We start from the raw sequence: 19,220 nt of genomic DNA on the forward strand, positions 1-19,220 counted from the left end.
CTGTTTTTCTGCTATGTATGTACTGTACCAAGCATTCGGTATCATATTGGATCCTGCTAATAATCCACATGCTGTATTTATATATCAGTAGAAATGTATCCTATCCTGGTAAGACGTCTACTTAACCTTGCTTAAAACCTAATAAAACAGATGCAAACAAATAATTGGGCATTATGCTAAGGTATGCAAGAAGAGAACTAAATCTGTTAACTGCGTAAGGGAGTACGAAGAATCTGAAGGTGAATGATGAAGGTAAGTCAGAATACTTTTCTGATCTCAAGACAAAACTGATTTTGAATGTTACAGATAGATGTTTGCTGGTACAAAACAAGCCTGAGTGTTGGATGAGGACTCGATATAAAACGTTTTACGGATTCATTCACTATTATAAATGAACCGGTATGGAGGAAACACGTTGTGAATTAAGTGGGTATGGAATACAAGTAATATGAGAGATGTTTAGGTTTAAATGGTTGGATTTTAATTTCAGTTTCAAATACTGAATGCACAATAATAGACAACAAGCTGTACTGGTGAAGGGAATGTGCAGCACTACATCACTATATGTACTTCAAGGCAGTGCACCATTGCTTACTAAGCCCTGCCACTAGTAACATCTGCATCCACTGTTGACCTGATGGGGCTGCCTGGGGAATCTTCTATGGACTCATCGGGCAACGACTGGTCCTAACCAGGTGCGAGTGTTACAGATCAGTGCTTCAGGCTCTTTGAGTGGGTGGACAGAAGCCAACAGACAGACAGTTGCATTGAATGAGATTGGGAGGTGCAATAGGTCAGGGTAGGTCAGTGTAGACAGGCAGAGAAGCAGCATCTGTACCACAATCAATCATTGCATGTGACACTGAGGGCTTTGTCAATACAAGGATGGTAACCAAATTTGCACCCTACAACTTTGGTTTTCTTCATCTCTTCTTTTCCGGTTTACTGACACTCATCTATTTCTATGACACTTCCATCTTTGGTTTCCTCATCTCCACCCTTTCTCATTCTCATGGATGTCCCAGCTTCTATCAGACTTCTATTACAATATCCCCGCATTTTCCCCTTCCTGATCCAACTTCCAATTCTCCTTTCATCTCACTCTAGCCTCTGTTTCTTCCCTCAGTTCATATCCCTTTTTTGCTTCCTTGCATTACACTTGTCCCCCACCACTTTGCCATGACTCCTTGCCATCTCATCTCTCCCCTCCTCCTGCTACGCCTCTGCCGCCCCTGTCAACTCATTATCCAACTTACATTAAATTGCTTCATCCCTCTTTGTCCCTTTGTCTCTTGCTTTCATTTGGGCCTCATCTTTAGGTCTTCCACTCATGCTCTTTTTCCCATTCTTTGACTTTTCTATTTCTCTCTTTACTTTAATCCCATTAATTCGATTTCCTTCCATTGTTCCCTGCCTTGTTCTCTTTTCTATGTATGTATTTTCATATCCCTGTGTTTCTTTTTTTCTACCTTCTCCACATCTTGCATTTAGTTTTTCCTCTTCTTTCTTTTGCTCTCGCTGTTATTTTTCTTATGTTTCCATTTTTTTCTATCTTCCTTTGCTCACTCTCACTTATTACATTTTCTCAGTTTCTTTACCTTTCCCATCACCATGTAGAGTTCTTTCCTCTCTAAGGCCAGCGGCCCCTCTGCCCTGTTGGGCCACTCTCTGCCTCATTTATGGACTTGAGTGCCGAGGTCGAAGTTGAGGGGGCAGGATGCAATAGCAAATGTACCAATCTGGTAAAGCTATCATAGAACAGGAAAACACATCGGATGTGGAAGTACAACTAGCATCACTCTCCCACAAACCAAAGGTGCTGCATAAGTAGTAGCATTACAAGCTTGACATACAACCGGTTTTGCATAAGTACTAGCATTAAAAACTTCACACACCGCAAGAGTAGCATAAGTACTACACAAAAAATGGGGGCAGGGGGGACAAGGAGCTGGATCTAGGTCCAGTGACTCGTTCTCCTGAAATGTAGAATTGTTGTACGTGGGAATCAGAGTTCCTACGAAAAATGTGATAGAAAGAGGGGAAGAAAGTCGTTCTCTTAATATAATGCCAACTATGGCATAGATGCATCACGGTAAAATCCGCTCGCAAAGGGGCAGATTCTCAGAATTACCGGTATTTTTGCATTGTGGATGCATCTTCCCAAATGCAAAAATCGCAAATTAAGAAATCGCAAAATTGCGATTACTTGCATTTAAGGAATCTCATATTGAGATTCCTTAAATGCAATGCATTAAAGTTTAAAAAATAGCGATTTTGTTAATAGGGATCGCAAATTACCATGAAGTTGAACTTCATGGTAATTTGCAAGAACTTTGAAAAATGCACTAAAGTGCATTTTTTAAAGTTTCATGTTGTGCACAGATCAATTTCAGGGGTGCAACAGGGTGTCCTTTGGACACCCCTGCACCCTTGAAATCGCATTCTCAATTTGCGATTCGCTAATTGCAATTCGCAAATTGAGAATATCTTTCCATTCATTCCTATGGGCCTCTAGGCCCATAGGAACGAATGGGGAGGTATTCCTTAATTGCGAGTCGCAATTTGCGAGTCGCAATTAAGGAATTTTAAGAAATCGCAATTTTTTTAGTGATTTCTTCATACATTGCATTTTGCTATTCCTTAATAGCGAATCTTTATTTTTCGCTATTAAGGAATAGCAAACTGGGTTCTTGATGCATCTGGGGGTATGTCCTTGTCTTGGTGCCCTCACACACCCGAAGGATGTCATGCTTCATCAATGGGCCGTGCTTTTCATTGGGCCGGCGCTGCAATGCTCTATGGGTCCCCCAAGGGGTCACGTTTTCGGAGATCTTTTGAGTGATAAAGCTGTAAAGGTGTGTGCGGGTCTGAGTCTGAGAGGTGTCCTGCGCAGTGTTAAAAGATGACTGGATGGGGGAGTAGTAGGTTTAATGAGGAATAACCCCTCTGTCATCAGCAGCTTGAGGGTGATAATGGCCCCCGGTAGCTAGACAAGTGTCACGTCCATTATGGACATGTGAAAGTGTGCCATGTTTTGCGCAGTATAGTGGTCTCAGGGGGAGTACATAAGTAGCATAAGTACTGGCATTACAGGTTTCACATAAAATGGTTGCTGCATAGTTTCTAGCATTACAAGCGTCACACGTGCTGCATAAATACTAGAACCACAAGCTTCACTCACAATAGGCGATGCATACTTTCTAGCATTACAAGCTTCACACACCACAGGTGCAGCCTGGGCATGAGTGCAAGGTTTCTTCACAGGAAGAGTAGTTACATTGCAGGCAGCCACAGTGCACTCATCCCTCAAACAGTGTAGGTTCAGCAGGACACAAGCAGTGTATATGTTCTTCATGCCGAGCAGTAGCAGCTCACAGTAGCCCTCCAAGCTTCCATGTCATAGAACAGGGACAGCGTGGGAGCAGCAGTGCCTGTTTCCTTCACAAACAAACAGGCCCACCAGACATCAGCAGGGCAAGCTTCCGTCACAGCTGTAACAAGCATTGTTGCACAGCACATGTGCAGCACTAGGAGCGGCTGTGCATGGCTTTGTACACAACATAGATACAGGAATGGAAGGCTCCCTAGCAACACAGGTACCATAGGGGCAGGATAGTGCAAGCCTCCCTCACTCCAAGCACAGAAACCTTGGGCAGCAAGGGACAAGTATTTTAACGTTGCTGCCAGTACAGAAATCTGGAAATAAGTTAACACTTTACGTTTTAACCAGTAAATATAAGATGAAAGCACATTAACAACTGCAAACTGGTCCCTCTTTATTGGGGAAATAATGGACAATCATCACATTTTCAGATGTACTTGGTCAATCCGAAACAAATCTAACTCAGGTGAACACACGAAAATTATAATTACGGCACACTGTTGTGCATTGTGGACAGAGCTGAATCGCGTTAGGGGGAAGGCCAAGAGATTTCCAGTTAACCTAGAGTATTGCAGAATTTTCAATAGTATTAACAAACAATACAGAAATGCAATCTGAAAAGACAAAAGAGAGGCAAAACAAAAACTCTCTGCAAAGTCCTATTTCTCTTCAAGAAGAAAGATTTCTGGCAATTTGGAACAGTTTAAATCGTGCAGCAAGCCGAGTAACAAGCTCTAATCTGATGGAAGCAATTTGGGTAACTTTCTTGATGGAACACTTTAAACCCTCCATTGACTAAATCTTATTGCATCCAAACTCACAGAGTTATCCAACACAAAATCAGCAATGCTCACAGGAACAGGCCCCCTACCAGTTCTCAGAATGCCAAATGGGCAAAGTAATTCAAAGAGGCAGGAAGGATGGGGCTCCCAGTCCGAATGGACTTCCGCAAGCTCTTTTTAAATCAAATACAGTGTTTTGGGCAAGTATATTGACATCTGTATACAAAAGCGCACTCCAGCAACAGGTGATACCCAGCTCATGGAGGGGATCAATAATCAATCCAATTTGTAAGGATGGAAATAGCCAACAACCTGAAAATTATCGCCTAATTACCCTCCAAGTCATTGAGGCTAAATATGTGATTCTTAGTGAGCTTCTGAAATGGGCAAAGAAAATATTGTAACCAGTGTTCCCAGCAACATGCGCGGCAGCGCACGCACATGTCTGTTCCTCCGAACGCGCAGTGCTGCCTGTGGAGCGCGCACCCACAACACAGCCCGGGAGATCATTCGCGCCGCCGTTTTTATAACTCGAGCGATGCGAAAAATGACACATTCCAGGTTGTTGTGGCTCCTGCATTTGCTGTATTTCCTCCTTAATGGAGCACAGCTGCAGGGTGATTGTGGGCCATTGTGGAAATATTTGTTAATTGCAGCACCGTAATGCGCTGCAATTAACATAAATATTTCCACAATGGCCCACAATCACCCCGTAGCTGTGCTCCATTAAGGAGGAATTACAGCAAGCCCAAAGCGCCTCGAGCCTCTCTTGCATTGCCCCCAGTACCTCATGCACTGGCTCACCTACAGGGTTCTCACAAGGCATCACAGCCCACACAGAGCTCCGACTTGCATTAGTTTCCTGGACCTCAGCGCCGAGCTGTCCACAGGACTCTGAAACGGATTTGGAAAAACAAGTTTCGGCGGGCATTGGAGCGCTGCGAGGCCGTTTTCTTGTGGGATAGTTCTTAGAGGTAATATGTCGGCTGCGGTGATGGTCAACGTTTAGTTTAAAACTATATTGTGCTTTCTTTCTGAAGCCATTGAAATTAGCACCTCCGTCTATAGCGGAACAATACAACCCCTGCTAGAACAGCGCCAGGACCGGGCCAGTCACTTACAAGGCGCTCTACACATTCGGCCGGTTTCATCTGAGAGCCCCAAGAGGTTGTACGAATCTGTTCACCGCAATGCTGTTAAAAAGCTGTAAAAGATCAGGTGGAGCTCCGAGGGCCTCGCACAGTGTGTCATGTGATAAATCAGTGAAACCATCACATCGCACGGAAAACCCTGCACTCCACAGGTTCTACGTTTGAATCTGGAATGGAATGGAATGGAGTAGTTTTTATATAGCGCGATAGCTACCCTGAGGCGTCCTAGCGCTGAGGATTTGCGTGTGTGAATGAAGGGGGGAGATGGAATTATTTATTGAATAGCTTTTTCCGGAAGGATTTTTTTAAGAAGCTTTTAAAGCGCACGGCTACCCCCAGAAGGGGGTGTCCCGGCGCTATAGAGTACATGTCCACAGAAAAAGAAAAACTGTATTAAGCAGTAGTAAACAACCAAGTCTTGAGTTTGCGGCGGAACACTTGCTCCGACTCACAAAACCTCAGATCTAAAGGGAGGCTGTTCCAAAGCTTGGCAGCAGCTACTCCAAACGTTCTGCCCCCGCTCCTGGTACGGCGGAATCTGGGTACCACCAGGATACGTAGGCTGTTCGATCTCAATGATCTGGCCGATATAGATAGTTTGAGTCTTTTTCTCAAATAGACCGGGCCAGAGCCATTAATAGCACGGAAGGCAAGGATCAGAACTTTAAACTGGATGCGGCGGGAAATGTGGAGTCAGTGCAGTTCTTTCCGGTAGGCTGCTACCGATTGGCGGAGTGGGATGTTTCCGATTAGTCTAGCCGCTGCATTTTTAACCACTTGTAACCTTTCAATAAGGTACAAGGGGGCACCAGCATATAGACTGTTTGAATAGTCTAGGTGTGACGTAATCAAAGCATGGACAATGGTCTTACGGGAGTCCAAAGGAAGATACGGGAAAATCTCCCTAATCATGCGGAGTTTGCCAAAAAGAAGTAACCTTATTGATCTGGGCCTTGTGAGACATGGTATTATCAAATTGAAAGCCCAGGTTACGGGCCGACTGGACAGGGATCGGGGGGGGGGTTCAAAACAGCAGGCCACCAGAGGGTAGCGGGGAGAGCAGCTTTTTGGTTAAAAAACAGAACCTCCGTTTTGTCAGTGTTTAAAACCAGATGGTTGGAAGCCATCCAGGAACAGATGTTGCCAAGGCAGTTGCGGAAGTTGGTAAAATGGGAATCAGAGTGGTCTCTAAAGGAGAACACAAGCTGCGTGTCATCAGCGTAAGAGACCACTCTGACCCCCCACGCTTCAACCACCCTAGCAAGCGGGCCTAGGTAAACGTTGAATAAAAGAGGGCTCAGAGCCGAACCCTGGGGCACTCCACACAGAAGAGGTTTATCCTCTGATTGAAAGGGCCGAAGAAATACCCTCTGCGTCCGCCCCGTAAGGAATGATCTAATCCAGGTAAGTACTGTGCCTCCAATTCCCAGCTGCTGTAGGCGATCTAGTAGAATATCGTGGGATACCGTACCAAAAGCGGCGGACAGGTCGAGGAGGACCAACATGGCCTCCTCACCCCTGTCCACACACTCACGGATCGTCTCAGATACCTCTAGTAAAGCAGTCTCTGTACTAAAGCCGGCTCTAAATCCTGACTGAGAGTCATGCAACAGGTGGTTAGTTTCTAAGTAGTAGGCCAATTGCCTCTGCACCACCTTTTCCAGGATCTTAGCAGGCTTGGGAAGAAGGGATATCGGGCGGTAGTTGCAAAATTGTAAAGGATCCGCATCCGATTTATTTAGGATGGGAACCAACAAAGCCTGTTTCCACACTGAAGGGAATTGACCCAGGTTTAAAGAAGAATTCCAGAGGGAGAGAAGGGAGGTAATGAGAACCGGGGCAAGATTGCCCATTACCTTGGCGGGGACTGGGTCCAATGGTGACCCTGAACTAACTTGAACAAGTAGTTCAGTGGCGGTCTCAGAAGTGAGCTCTTCAAAGGAATTCAATGAGCATTGCTGAGAATCCAACTCAATAGTCGGTAGGGGGGACAGGACGGGATCGAATGAAGAAGATAATTTCAAAATTTTATCCTGAAAAAAATCAGAAAGCCCGTTGTAGAGGGTCTGACTAGGAGAGCACTGGGCCTTCATGGCAGGGGGGGGTGCACCAAATCCTTCACTATCTTGAAGAGGGTTTTGGTGGAATTCTCAGCCTCCTTAATAAGCTGTGCGAAGTATCCTCTCATCGTGGATCGTTTTAGCTTTTGGAATTTATTCAAGGCAGCTTTATAAACAGTTTTGGACTCGACATCATAGGTCCGACGCCAATTGCGCTCAAGCTGCTTGCATTGGCTCTTTTCCTCCCGCAAGGAGGGAGAGAACCAAGGAGCAGACGGTCGGGATCTAGCAGAAGCGAGTGGGGCTAGAGGGGCAATAACATCAAGAGCGTCAGAAATAGCAGAATTATATCTAGCTACTTCCTCATTGAGGTCTGTAGAAGGGTCGAACTGATATGAAAAGCAGGGGTCGATGGTGTCACAAGTGACTTTAAACCATTTTCGTCCATTCTCTCTATTCCGAGAAAATGAGGGAGGAACAGAAGGGGTGGTGATTTCAAAGGGAAGGAGAAAATGGTCAGACCAGGTAAGGGGCAGTGCAGGAAGAGAGGCAATGTCGGGATGATTGGTGAATATAAGGTCAAGAGTATGACCTGCTGAGTGTGTGGGGCCCTTAACTAATTGGGACAAAGTTAGTCCTAACATAGTGTCAGTTAAAAAGGATGCTTGTGTGCAGGATGGATTATCCACATGTAAGTTGAAATCTCCTAGCACCGTAAAGTAGGTGTGTTTTAAGGAGAGATCAGCTATTGTATGCAACAGGGTGGTAAGTGAAGAGGTGGAAGCAGTAGGTGGATTATATACTAGAGTACCTGCTAAAATAATGGTAGTAGAATCCGAAATCGTGAAGTACATTGCTTCAATGAGCCCTAAGTTAGTAAGTCTCTTTACTGTCAAGTTAAGATGTGATTTTAAAATAACAGCAAGGCCCCCTCCGGGTTTGTCATTTTCACTATTGATAATGATCAATGGATAGCCGGGGGGAGTGGCCAGGTGGATTGCAGGTTTGGAGGTATCTTTGATCCATGTTTCAGTAAGAAATAGGATATCCCAATCCTGCGTATCAAGGGATAGCCATATCTCATTGGCGTGGCAAGGCAGAGAGCGACAGTTGACCAGCGCCGCCTTTAACAACCTAGGGGGAATCTGGGGCTTAGCAATCTTCCATAAAGGAGGGTGATGGTTCCGCAGGGAGTTGATAGTGAAGTCACAAGATGAACAGTTGTAGGGGAGATTCTCTAGACTAAGGGGACAACAACGCGTACCTGGAGAACAGATATCTTGTCTAAATTGCAAGAGCTGGGACTTAGTCCAGGTAATTTTAGAAGGTCGAGGAGCAGGGGGGCCGGCGCTAGGCGTGGGCCAGGCGCGGACGGGCGCAGACGGGCTTGCCTTAGGCGCAGGGTTCTGAACGGAGGGGAAGAGGAAGGGAGTTCCAGAGTCCCGCTGCATTGAAGGAGACCCCCTGACCTGGCTTTCCGAATCCTGTGACTTGTGACTCGGAAGGCAGATGCAGATCTAAGCTGTCTGTTCGGATGATAGGGGGTGATCAGAAGGTGATTAATGGTTGCTCCCTTTCTCCAAAAGGCACGGTTGGCAATCCACATACTCTTGAATTCGATTATTTTACTGATGGGTAGCCAGTGGAGGTCTCTGAGTTCAGTTTTTACGGGGAGACGACGGGGGATCTGTAGAAGGGTGCGGGCTGCACAGTTCTGGATCACTTGGAGCTTATTAAGGGTCGATTGAGGGGCTCCCAAGTAGAGGGCGTTCCGAAAGTCTAACCGGGAGAGAATCAGGCCCTGAATCAAAATCTGTCTTGCCTTAAATGGGAGGAGGGAGAAGATTTTGCGGATGAGCCTAAGTATACCAAAGCAGGTAGCTGAGAGTTTGACTGCTTGGAAGTTAAAGGTGAGTGCCTTGTCCATCCAGATTCCTAGGCTTTTATGGGGTCAATAGATTTTTGGGGGGAGTTGCCTAACACCATCAGCTCTGTCTTGTCTCCATTGAGTTTGAGACAAGACAGAGTCACCCATGAAAAGACTGCTTCCAAGCAGCCCCTCAAGTCGCTTGGCTGGGTCAGGGGATGGTTCAGTGTCACCACCAGCTGAGTGTCGTCAGCATATGACACAATTTGCACTCCAAAGGGTCGGACAACCTCAGCTAGAGGGTGCATGTATATGTTAAAAAGTGTGGGGCTCAGGGAGGAGCCTGTGGTACCCCACAACTGAGTGGTTTCCTAGGGGATGTGACATTACCCTTAAAGAATTGGAATGAGCGGTCTGATAAGAAGGATTTAAGCCAGGTAACTGCATTAGCTGTTATTCCCAGATCAGAGAGCCTACGTAGAAGGATGTTGTGGTTTACGGTGTCGAAGGCGGCACTGAGGTCTAAAAGAATAATGGCCGCAGTGCCACCCTGATCCGCAATCATCCTGGCCCCCTCTGTCACAGCGAGGAGAGCGGTCTCTGTCCCATGCATGGGGCGAAATGGGGCGAATCTCAGTTAGATAGCTCAGTGGGTTGAACTCTGTGGCAGAACTCTGTCTAAATGCAGGGCACACATTACTACGCCCCTTACATTGGTTGGTGAATACACCCACTAGTAAGACATCTAATGTGAAAGTTATGTTTCTGATCCCAGTGAGGCAGCCTGTCAGGTTAATGCACCTGCTGCAGATATCTGTGGGTTGTACATTCCTACACTCGCTTCTTAAGTACTCGGGGTTATGCAATTCAGATGAGGGAATTAAGGTATGTGCACAGTGTAACCATGAGCTAAAAGAGCAGACATAGCTGCCAAGGTTCCAGATTGCTATGTGTGACATTTTCGTAATTTTAGTGTAATTATAAGTGACATTCAACGACTATGAGTGACCCGTTCTCGGAAGCAAAATCAAGCAATGAAGACAAGGGAAACCTATATGGAAGGGCACTCATCTAGTATCCTTTTGAGCTAACTGTACAGTAAAATAATTGTGTAACTGCAGTATATTTTAAGTGTTTGATCTGGAGGAGCACAAATTGAGGATTGAACCACAGTAGTTGGGGTTGACATAAGAATACATTTTATTTTTTAGAGTTTTTTTTATCGCAAACTAGACCCGAGATATCCGGTATCGGAGCGCTTTACATGAGCACCAGTTTCGTTGCAGAAGGACACATTCATTTTTGTTAGGCACAGCGAGATTCAGTGATTTGCTCAGAATCACAGGATGTTGAGCGTCGTTGCCGAGACTTCACCACCATCAACTTCGAAGTTGACCGCTCTAGCCGTAAGGCGTAAATCCTCTCCCCCATTTCTAACCAATCTGCTTAGACTGTGGAAAGGGCTGTGATGTGCTGGAGACAGTTGCAGTCTGAAGATGGGGAGAGGGGTTGGCCTAACGGCTACGGCGCTCGACCTCGGACCTGGGGATCTGGGTTCGAGTCTCGGTAACAACGCCAAAAACCCCCCTGTGATTCTGGGCAAATCACTTAATCTCCCCGTGCCTAAAAACAAAAAAAAATGTAACGTAACTGGTGCTATGTAAAGCGCTCTGATAACTGATTCGGTTCGGTTCTAGTTCGCGCTATATAAAACTGCAAAAAAAAGATATCAGGATAGCACAGTGACATAAATGATTCTGGTGCTCCTCTCCGCATACTATAGAGTACTGCGTTGTATCTTATCTGCAGTAGTTTGTGATTTTTTTTAAGGGAGGAACAGCATGCGTTTTTCTGAGAAGGGTCTGCATTTTCTACATCTGTTTCAAGGTGTAGTTCTTTCACGGTTTAGCATTACTCTGCCTCCTTGCAACGGATAATTGGGGAGAATGGTATCCTGTCTCGCAGCTTATTTTGCTCCATGTCAACTGTTTTGTCTCTTCTACTGTTTACATTTTTTTATATCTGTGTAATGGAACAAACTCGAATCTCAGTCAACCCGAACTCCTTTTGTAATAACTATAGTAGCTGATCCCAGCTCCTTTAGGCCTCTGCAACAGTGGGAGCGAAGGCCTGTTCAATGTTTGTTCTCATCCTTTACGAGAATCTCTTATTGATAGTTCTTCGTTTAAACTAGAATTTCATTATAGCACAAACTGAAACAAATCAACGCAGGATCGACAATTTAATCGTCAAATGTTTCTCTTTTTTTTTAAGTTCAAATCATTTTTATTGAAATCATACAAGGGAAGACAATACAAAAATCAAAGGAGTGCAAAGTACACATCATTAATACATCCATACTAATATAATAAAGAGAGAGCCCAAACCTTTGAGGCGGGTAATCTCAGGAACCACAGCACCAATCACAACACCCAATACAGTGTTGGAAAGGGCAGTTGCAGCAGAAGGACATAGGCTATGCAGACACCCACCATATACATTTAAAAGGTAAAAGAACCGTGCCAGTAAAGTAGTCCCTTGTGTGCGTGTCTGCGTTGTGCTGTGGGCGTGTGCTGGGGCGTGACAAACGCTGGGGGCGTGTGGTACGTTCCGCCCTTCATTCCATGTCTCATATCGTGTGCTAATCCCACCCTGCTCCCTTTAAAAACCCCTGCACCCCAGAATCATAACGCACCCTTACTCCTTAAAATACCCCAACACCCTTAAACACTAACCCATCTTAACCCTATAAATATACCCTGTGCCCCAAAACCCAAACCTATCCCTAAACCCTAAAAATACCCCTGTACCCCAAAACCCAAACCTAGCCCTGAACCCTCTAAATACCCCTGTACCTCAAAACCCAAACCTACTCCTGAACCCTACAAATACCCCTGTACCCCAAAACCCAAACCTAGCGCTGAACCCTTAAAATACCCATGTACCCCAAAACCCAAACATACCCCCGAACCCTAAAAATACCCCTGTACCCCAAAACCCAAACCTACCCCTGAACCCTAAAATACCCCTGTACCCCAAAACCCAAACCTAGCCCTGAACCCTCTAAATACCCCTGTACCTCAAAACCCAAACCTACTCCTGAACCCTACAAATACCCCTGTACCCCAAAACCCAAACCTAGCCCTGAAGCCTAAAAATACCCCTGTACCCCAAAACCCAAACCTAGCCCTGAACCCTAAAATACCCCTGTACCCCAAAACCCAAACCTAGCGCTGAACCCTTAAAATACCCATGTACCCCAAAACCCAAACATACCACCGAACCCTAAAAATACCCCTGTACCCCAAAACCCAAACCTAGCCCTGAACCCTAAAAATAACCCTGTACCCCAAAACCCAAACCTACCCCTGAACCCTAAAATACCCCTGTACCCCAAAACCCAAACCTAGCTCTGAACGCTTAAAATACCCCTGTACCCCAAAACCCAAACCTACCCCTGAACCCTAAAAATACCCCTATACCCCAAAACCCAAACCTAGCCCTGAACCCTAAAAATACACCTTTACCCCAAAACCCATACCTATCCCTAAACCCTAAAACTACCCTTGTACCCCATAACCCAAAACTATATCTGAACCCTTAAAATACCCAAACACCCCGAAACATACCTCAGTACCCCAAAACATATACCCCTATACCCATACTTACCTTATCCAAACATTAAAAAAAACATGCTTTTACCATTCATGCATTTACAATGAATTGCGTTGTAAATGTATGCGGGTAAAAGCATATAAAATGTAATGCCATGCGTTATAATGGCATTGCGGAGTCATGGTACTTTTGTAATGAAAGTATGCGGAGTGATGGTATGCGGAAAGAAAGTTGCGGAATAATGGGTGTTTACTCTCCCCGGTAAGTACATTGGTGGCACGGCGGCCCACATCTCCAGCAACATACTCATATTTTTTCACCACCCATTTGAAAAATGCACAGGTCTCTCTCATTGATGGCCAGCACCGACATACACTTTTAGACACACCTCCCGCTACAAGTTCTAGAATTGCGAACTTTAGAGCTGGGGAGCTAAGTTTGAATCTCGGCATCAGCTCAATATCCTGTGATTCCGGGCAAATCGCTTTGTCTCCCCGTGCCTACCACAAATGAATGTGTTCTTCTGTAATGTAAATTGTGCTCATGCCATGTTGTCGAGTTCGCGCTATATAATATTGAAAGGAAAAATAAAGTAGGGAAACTCGAGTTCACACACTACTGAACGCGCACTCTTAAGTGCATCAGCAGTGCACCTTGAATCGGAGCGTTTCACAGGCCTGTCACAGATAAGAAATGCTATCAAAACGAAATCCTACAAGACAATATACTACTGGCCGTCAGCAATTCATACCCGGACAACGTCGAGACGGGCTGCTAGTAATACATAATACACATCATTCTGGAACAGTAAGAATTAGGAATAAGCCCATGTTGTACTAAATATAAAATAAAACGGCAACAGCTAATACAACAATTTTGATTGATTGATTGATTGATGCTTTATTTCGATATGCACATATCATAAAAGCAGTACGAAAGATAAAAACAGCATGTCGAAAAAAGTAAGACTGTACATTTAGTATAAGAATAAAACACGTTAGGTCAGCATAAATTAGATAAAAAAAGAATTAAATTGATATGGACAGTCTTCTAATTCTAATCAACCAAGCCCATTTTAAAAACTTAGCAACAGCACAAACAATGGGAGGGGCTGTGTTGGTTAAAAGAATCCGGAGTGCAACGGAGTGCTGACGAGTACCCAGTTCTCTACAGATGGGACCAAGCCAACGTGATCTGGGGCGACCATAGTCCGGGCATTCAAAAAGAAAATGTGGCACCGTCTCTGGCTTGTCACGACAAAGAGCACAGAAGCATGATATAGGCTGGGATTTATTCCACCTCGAGCAAAAGTCGGCCAAGGGTAGGGTTCCTAACCGAAATTTGATGTACAAGGACCTATCCATAGCAACTGATATTATGTCCATGTACGGCTCATACATGACAGCGTCTTTTAACAGCAGAAAAGCTGCGGTGGTTTTGCAGTGCTGCTGGCTTCTCAAGCGCTTCACACAAACCCACTCCCAGAAAAGTTTTTTTAAAGTCTCCTTCGGAGGAGCGGAGTGGCTATGCCAGCAAGAGTCCAGGCCTAGGTCCCCTAAAAGGTGTTTTATGTCCTTCAGCCATTTGATGCTACGCCAACCGTCAGAGTGCATCACCTCTGCCAGACCATTGGCATAGGATTTTAGCTCCGGGACCCTCCACAAGCGTGCCCAAAGCAAAAGGGGTCGAAGCCGAGCCTGGTCCCTTATGGCTTTGCAGCCAGTGTCCATGAGCACTGGGATGGTCGGGCTACTCGATGGAATGGCAAGGAGATCCTTGATGAATTTATTTTCAGCCTTGCTCAGTGAGTCAACTTTGCCCAAACCCCACAGTTCCGCTCCATAAAGTGACGCAGGGACCGCACGTGCTTTGTATATCTCAAGTAGAGGGGCAACACAATGTTTTGAAGAGTTGTTGAACTCCTTAAGAAGAGCGCCCCCCACCCTTTTGTGGGCCAATGTCATTTTGTCAATGTGGGCAGTCCAGCTCATCGCGTCGTTCAGTCGAATTCCCAGGTAATCAAATTCTGCCACTCTTTCTAGAGGTATGGAGTTCAGAATGGGAGGGCGGCCAAGTTTGCGAGGTGGATGCATAACTAGGTACTTAGTCTTATCTACGTTGATGACAAGGCCCTTAGTGGTACAGAAGTCCTGAAAGCGGTTCAGCAGTGTCTGGAGACCTTGGGGGGTTTTAGAGATGAGGAGGGTGTCGTCGGCAAACAACAAAGTTGGAATTTTTACTCCTCCCAGGGTGGGAGCGTCTGCTGGTTCGCCCAATAGGTGATCTACCACCCCGTTAATGTAGAGGGAGAATAGGGTAGGGGCCAGAACGCAGCCCTGCCTTACTCCCCTCTCGACCCTGATCTTATCGGTCTTTTCCCCGTTCAACCCCCATCTAACCTGGGCATAGGTGTTGGTGTGCAGGTTGATAAGGAGGTTTAGTATATACGGGGGCATCCCTAAACCGTAAAGCACCCTCCAGAGTTCCTCCCTAGGTACCAGGTCAAAGGCAGTCTTAAGGTCAATAAAGGCCAAATAAAGACTGCCTTTGCCCAGTACCACCACCTTCCAGTATAATAACAAGAGCCTGAAGACCTGTTCGATAGTTCCTGTACCTGAACGGAACCCAGCTTGCATATCGGACAGGATGTGATTATCGTCCACCCATTGGGAGATCCTCCCCAAGATGGTTTTCCCCGCCAATTTCTGGCTTGAATCTATTAGGCTTATAGGCCTATAATTCCCGGGTAGATCCCGACTGCCCTTTTTGTAGATGGGGACCACCTCCGCACCTCTCCAGGAGTCAGGCACAGGGCCTCCCCCAATAATTTCGTTGAGGAGTGCAGAGATTAGTACCCCCCATTCTTCCGGATAAGCGCGGAGGATATCGCCTGGTAGGCCATCCGGACCAGCTGCTTTCAATGGAACCAGGGTTTTAATCTGCTTTGTTACATCCAAAACAGAAAAAAGTTCCAGGTCACGAACTAGGGTAAAGGGTGGGAGGTTAAAAGACTCGTTAAGTGGGCCTTCAACAGCAGAATAAAGTTTTTGGAAGTGGGAGAACCAAGTCTGGGCATTGATGGTACAGGTCCTCCGGGTATCGTCAGGACGGTTCCTTTTGCCCACCATGTCCCAAAAACCTTTGGCATCTTTCCCACGACTGGCAGCCAGGAGGTCCTGCCAGAAATTATCCTCCCACTCCATCCTAGCATTTTTTTGGCAGAGTGCATAGTATCTTCTTGCCTCCCTAGCCATGGACGGTAATTTGGACTTGACTGCCTTAATGAGAAGTGACTTCGCCTCCCTACACTTCTGATTGTACCAGCCCTGTCCCGATCGTGAGCCTGGTTTCCTTCTACTCGAATTAGCTGAAACTACAAAGAGGTCACTAATAGCCTGAGTTATGACACAGTACCTGGATGCCACCTCCATCAGCCCTTCCTCTTGGGGGTCGAGATTGACTAGGGCCGAGGCAAGGAGCTGCCTAATGGCAGAAGTTTTCTCCTCTGAAAGTGCCAACTTCGCCCACTTTAGCCGTCGTCCACAGTTTGTAACCACTGACAGGTCCGGGGCGGGGTTACTAGAAAATCTACTCGCGGTGCTATTAAGAAACCTGTAGGACAAGGTGAGGGACAGGAGATTGTGATCACTCTCAACCGATGGTACAATCACCATGTCCTCCACCATGCTCCACAGGTGTATGTCAAGGAGAAAATAGTCAATCCGTGACATGTGCCCTGGCCTGTTGTAGGTGTGGGCCCCTGCTTTGTCGGACCTTGTCCTGCCATTGGCAGCCCTGAGACCAAACTCCATAGCTAGTGAGTTGATCTGGAGGGCCACTTCTGTCCACTTTTTAATAGGACTAAGCTCGAGGGGCGGAATCCCCCACCCACTATCATATTCCTCTTGGTCTGTTAGGATTTCAAGGTCCAGGGGCTCAAAAGTGCAATTCAGGTCACCCGCCAACAAGGTACAAGACCTATGAGGAGATGAGCGGAGCTGGGCTTCCAGACAGGCTATTACTGGGGATTCTCTGCCCCCCTTTGTGCCTCGGGCGTAGATGTTAAAAATGTTTAAGATGACTCGGCCCTGGGAATTTCTCAGCAATATATTAAGGAGATCCGGGCAATTGGTGTCCCGCTCCACCACCCTGCAGTTAAGTCCTGAGGCCACCCAGATTAATAGGCCACCCGAAGGGCGGCCCCTACCAGTTGCACTATGTACTGCCGGCAAAAAGTGGGTGGAATATCCCGACTTGTGTAGAGGCACCCGACTCCAGGTTTCCTGGAACAGGCATATGGAGTATTGCTCCACAAGCTCGTTCCAGTCCGGCAGCGCTAGCTTCCTCTCGAGGCCCGCCACATTCCAGCTGAAAACCCTAATCGGGGGGTCCGTCACAGCCGCAATGCTACAATCCTCGACAGGGAGCGGTAAGTCCACAACACCCACACCAGGGAGGCTAGCCAGAAGGTTAAAAGATGCCCCGGTCTCCCCTTGCTCTTCTACAAGCTCGGCTGTAGCCTGAATTTGCGATGAGGACGAGGAGCTATTGATTTTAAGGTAAGGTGTTGGCTCAACAGCAGGGCTCGAAGCCACAGGAACCTCCCCAGGAACATCACAGAGTCAGCAACCCCAGGATCCCCAGTTCGGTATCACTGGAGCTAGGAGTAGCCGCTGTGGGAAAACTCCCGGGGGAGAGTGGCTATGGACGGTATTCTCCACAGGAAATTGGCCCCCAGGACTGCTAATATAGGTGGGTTGTCCAAGGTGAAAGGAGGAAGTGGTCGTAATGGACCGGGGGTAAAAGAATGTTAAGTCGACTACGTCGATACCCGTTCCAACCGTGGGTTGTCCTTGGGAGCATATCAGGTGGGCAACCCTGGCATCTTGGAAATTTACCACCACGCAATCCCCTTCAAGGGATTTTTTCCCGTTTCCAATCCATCCCACCCTGCGTACACCAAGAATTATACCATCCACTCCCGGAGGCAAGGGCCTGTTGGCTTTCAGCCAGTGGATGACCTTATTCTTAAGTGCCTGATGGTTTTCCTGCTGGGTACTCCTGATAGGGGGGACTTTGGTGAGGATAGCAACATACGGGTGGCACTCAGGGGGGAGGTTAACTGGGGGACACTTTCGTCTGATATTCTGAGGAAAACCTGAAGGAGGAGGGTTTATAGGTGGGACAGGAATGGGTATAGCCTTAGGAGTTGATACTATGCCGCCAGTTGTAACAGGTGAAGCGGCCCCAGGTTGCGAAGTTGGGCCCATCCCTCCCTTCTGATGTTGCCTTAGGCCTTGAATAGGCGCCGAGGTTGTTACTACTGGGGGAGGGATAGCATGCACTTGGGCAGCATGGGTGGAGACATTCAGCCTTGTCTGCCTAGGGCCATCCTGAGGGGCAACCGAGGTAGTATTCCCAGAGACTGGTCGCTTGGGCGGCTGCGGCAGCTGTTCTCCTGAAGGGGGTCTAACTGGAACCTCTATCCTAGTGTTCTTATCTATCCTGTCTGTCTTATCCTCACTGAGCTTTGGCTGAAGTTTGAACAGGGTTTTCAGGGAAAAAAAATTATCCCTGGTTGCCTGTTCAAAGCAATCAAGCCTATCCCCCAACCTCTTGACTTGGTCAGTAAGTGGTACAAAAAGAGACCTGACCAGCTTCTCGATCGACTCCAGAGAGGGACCCACATTGGCTAGGTCAGGCGCTGATGGGACCAGCAGGGAAGGTAATACTGTGTCAGCTACAATTGGAGCGGTAATGGGAATCCCTGAAGATACAGGTCCTACGGCGCCCGGGGGGGAAAGACCCCTCTGGGGCGGGTACCTGGCGTGCTTAGTAAGCGAGGATGGACAGCCCTTTCGAATGTTAATTGCCCTTTTCCCCTTCCTTTTGTTAAGCCCCCGGGTAGATCGAATCTTAGGCGGAGGTTGTGGGTCAAGAGCAGGAGCATCAGAGCAATGTTGGGACTGGATGCCAGGTGGACATGCTATGGAAGACTCGGTGCAGGGCTCTATAAGCATGGCACAAGGGCTGGTGGAGTGATTACAAGTCTGCGAGCTTTCTGCCCCATCTATACCACCCTCTAATGGCGCAATGTAAGAATCCCCAGGTAGGTCCCCAGGCAAGAGTGCAGGGGAAATGGAGTTTTGTGCGGACAACACTATTGCTGGAGATGGGCTTTTGGAAGGAGGAAAGTCAAAAGAAAGGCGCCGTTCTGATATGGCGAGTTCATTGTCGATGACAGCCGCCACCCTAGTGAGGAATTTGTCCATAGAGCCGAACATAGTGCCCCCAGGGGCACTTTCACCGCCACCCCTCAAGGACTTACCGGAACGTGTTGACATGCTGGGTTCCGGCCCCACA

At 46.9% G+C, this 19,220-nt stretch overlaps 1 protein-coding gene across 1 annotated transcript in view; it reads left to right on the forward strand.

The window, feature by feature from the left end:
- Positions 1 to 19,220, forward strand: part of LOC144828388 (uncharacterized) — a 271,756-nt gene that overhangs the window by 26,261 nt on the left and 226,275 nt on the right. Inside the window, exon 3 of the mRNA XM_078686502.1 lies at positions 8,205 to 8,223. Coding sequence (XP_078542628.1) covers positions 8,205 to 8,223 — 19 coding nt within the window. The remainder of the gene's footprint in view (positions 1 to 8,204; positions 8,224 to 19,220) is intronic.

This window comes from Lissotriton helveticus, chromosome 4_1, assembly GCF_964261635.1.
Source record: "Lissotriton helveticus chromosome 4_1, aLisHel1.1, whole genome shotgun sequence".
NCBI lineage: Eukaryota > Metazoa > Chordata > Amphibia > Caudata > Salamandridae > Lissotriton > Lissotriton helveticus.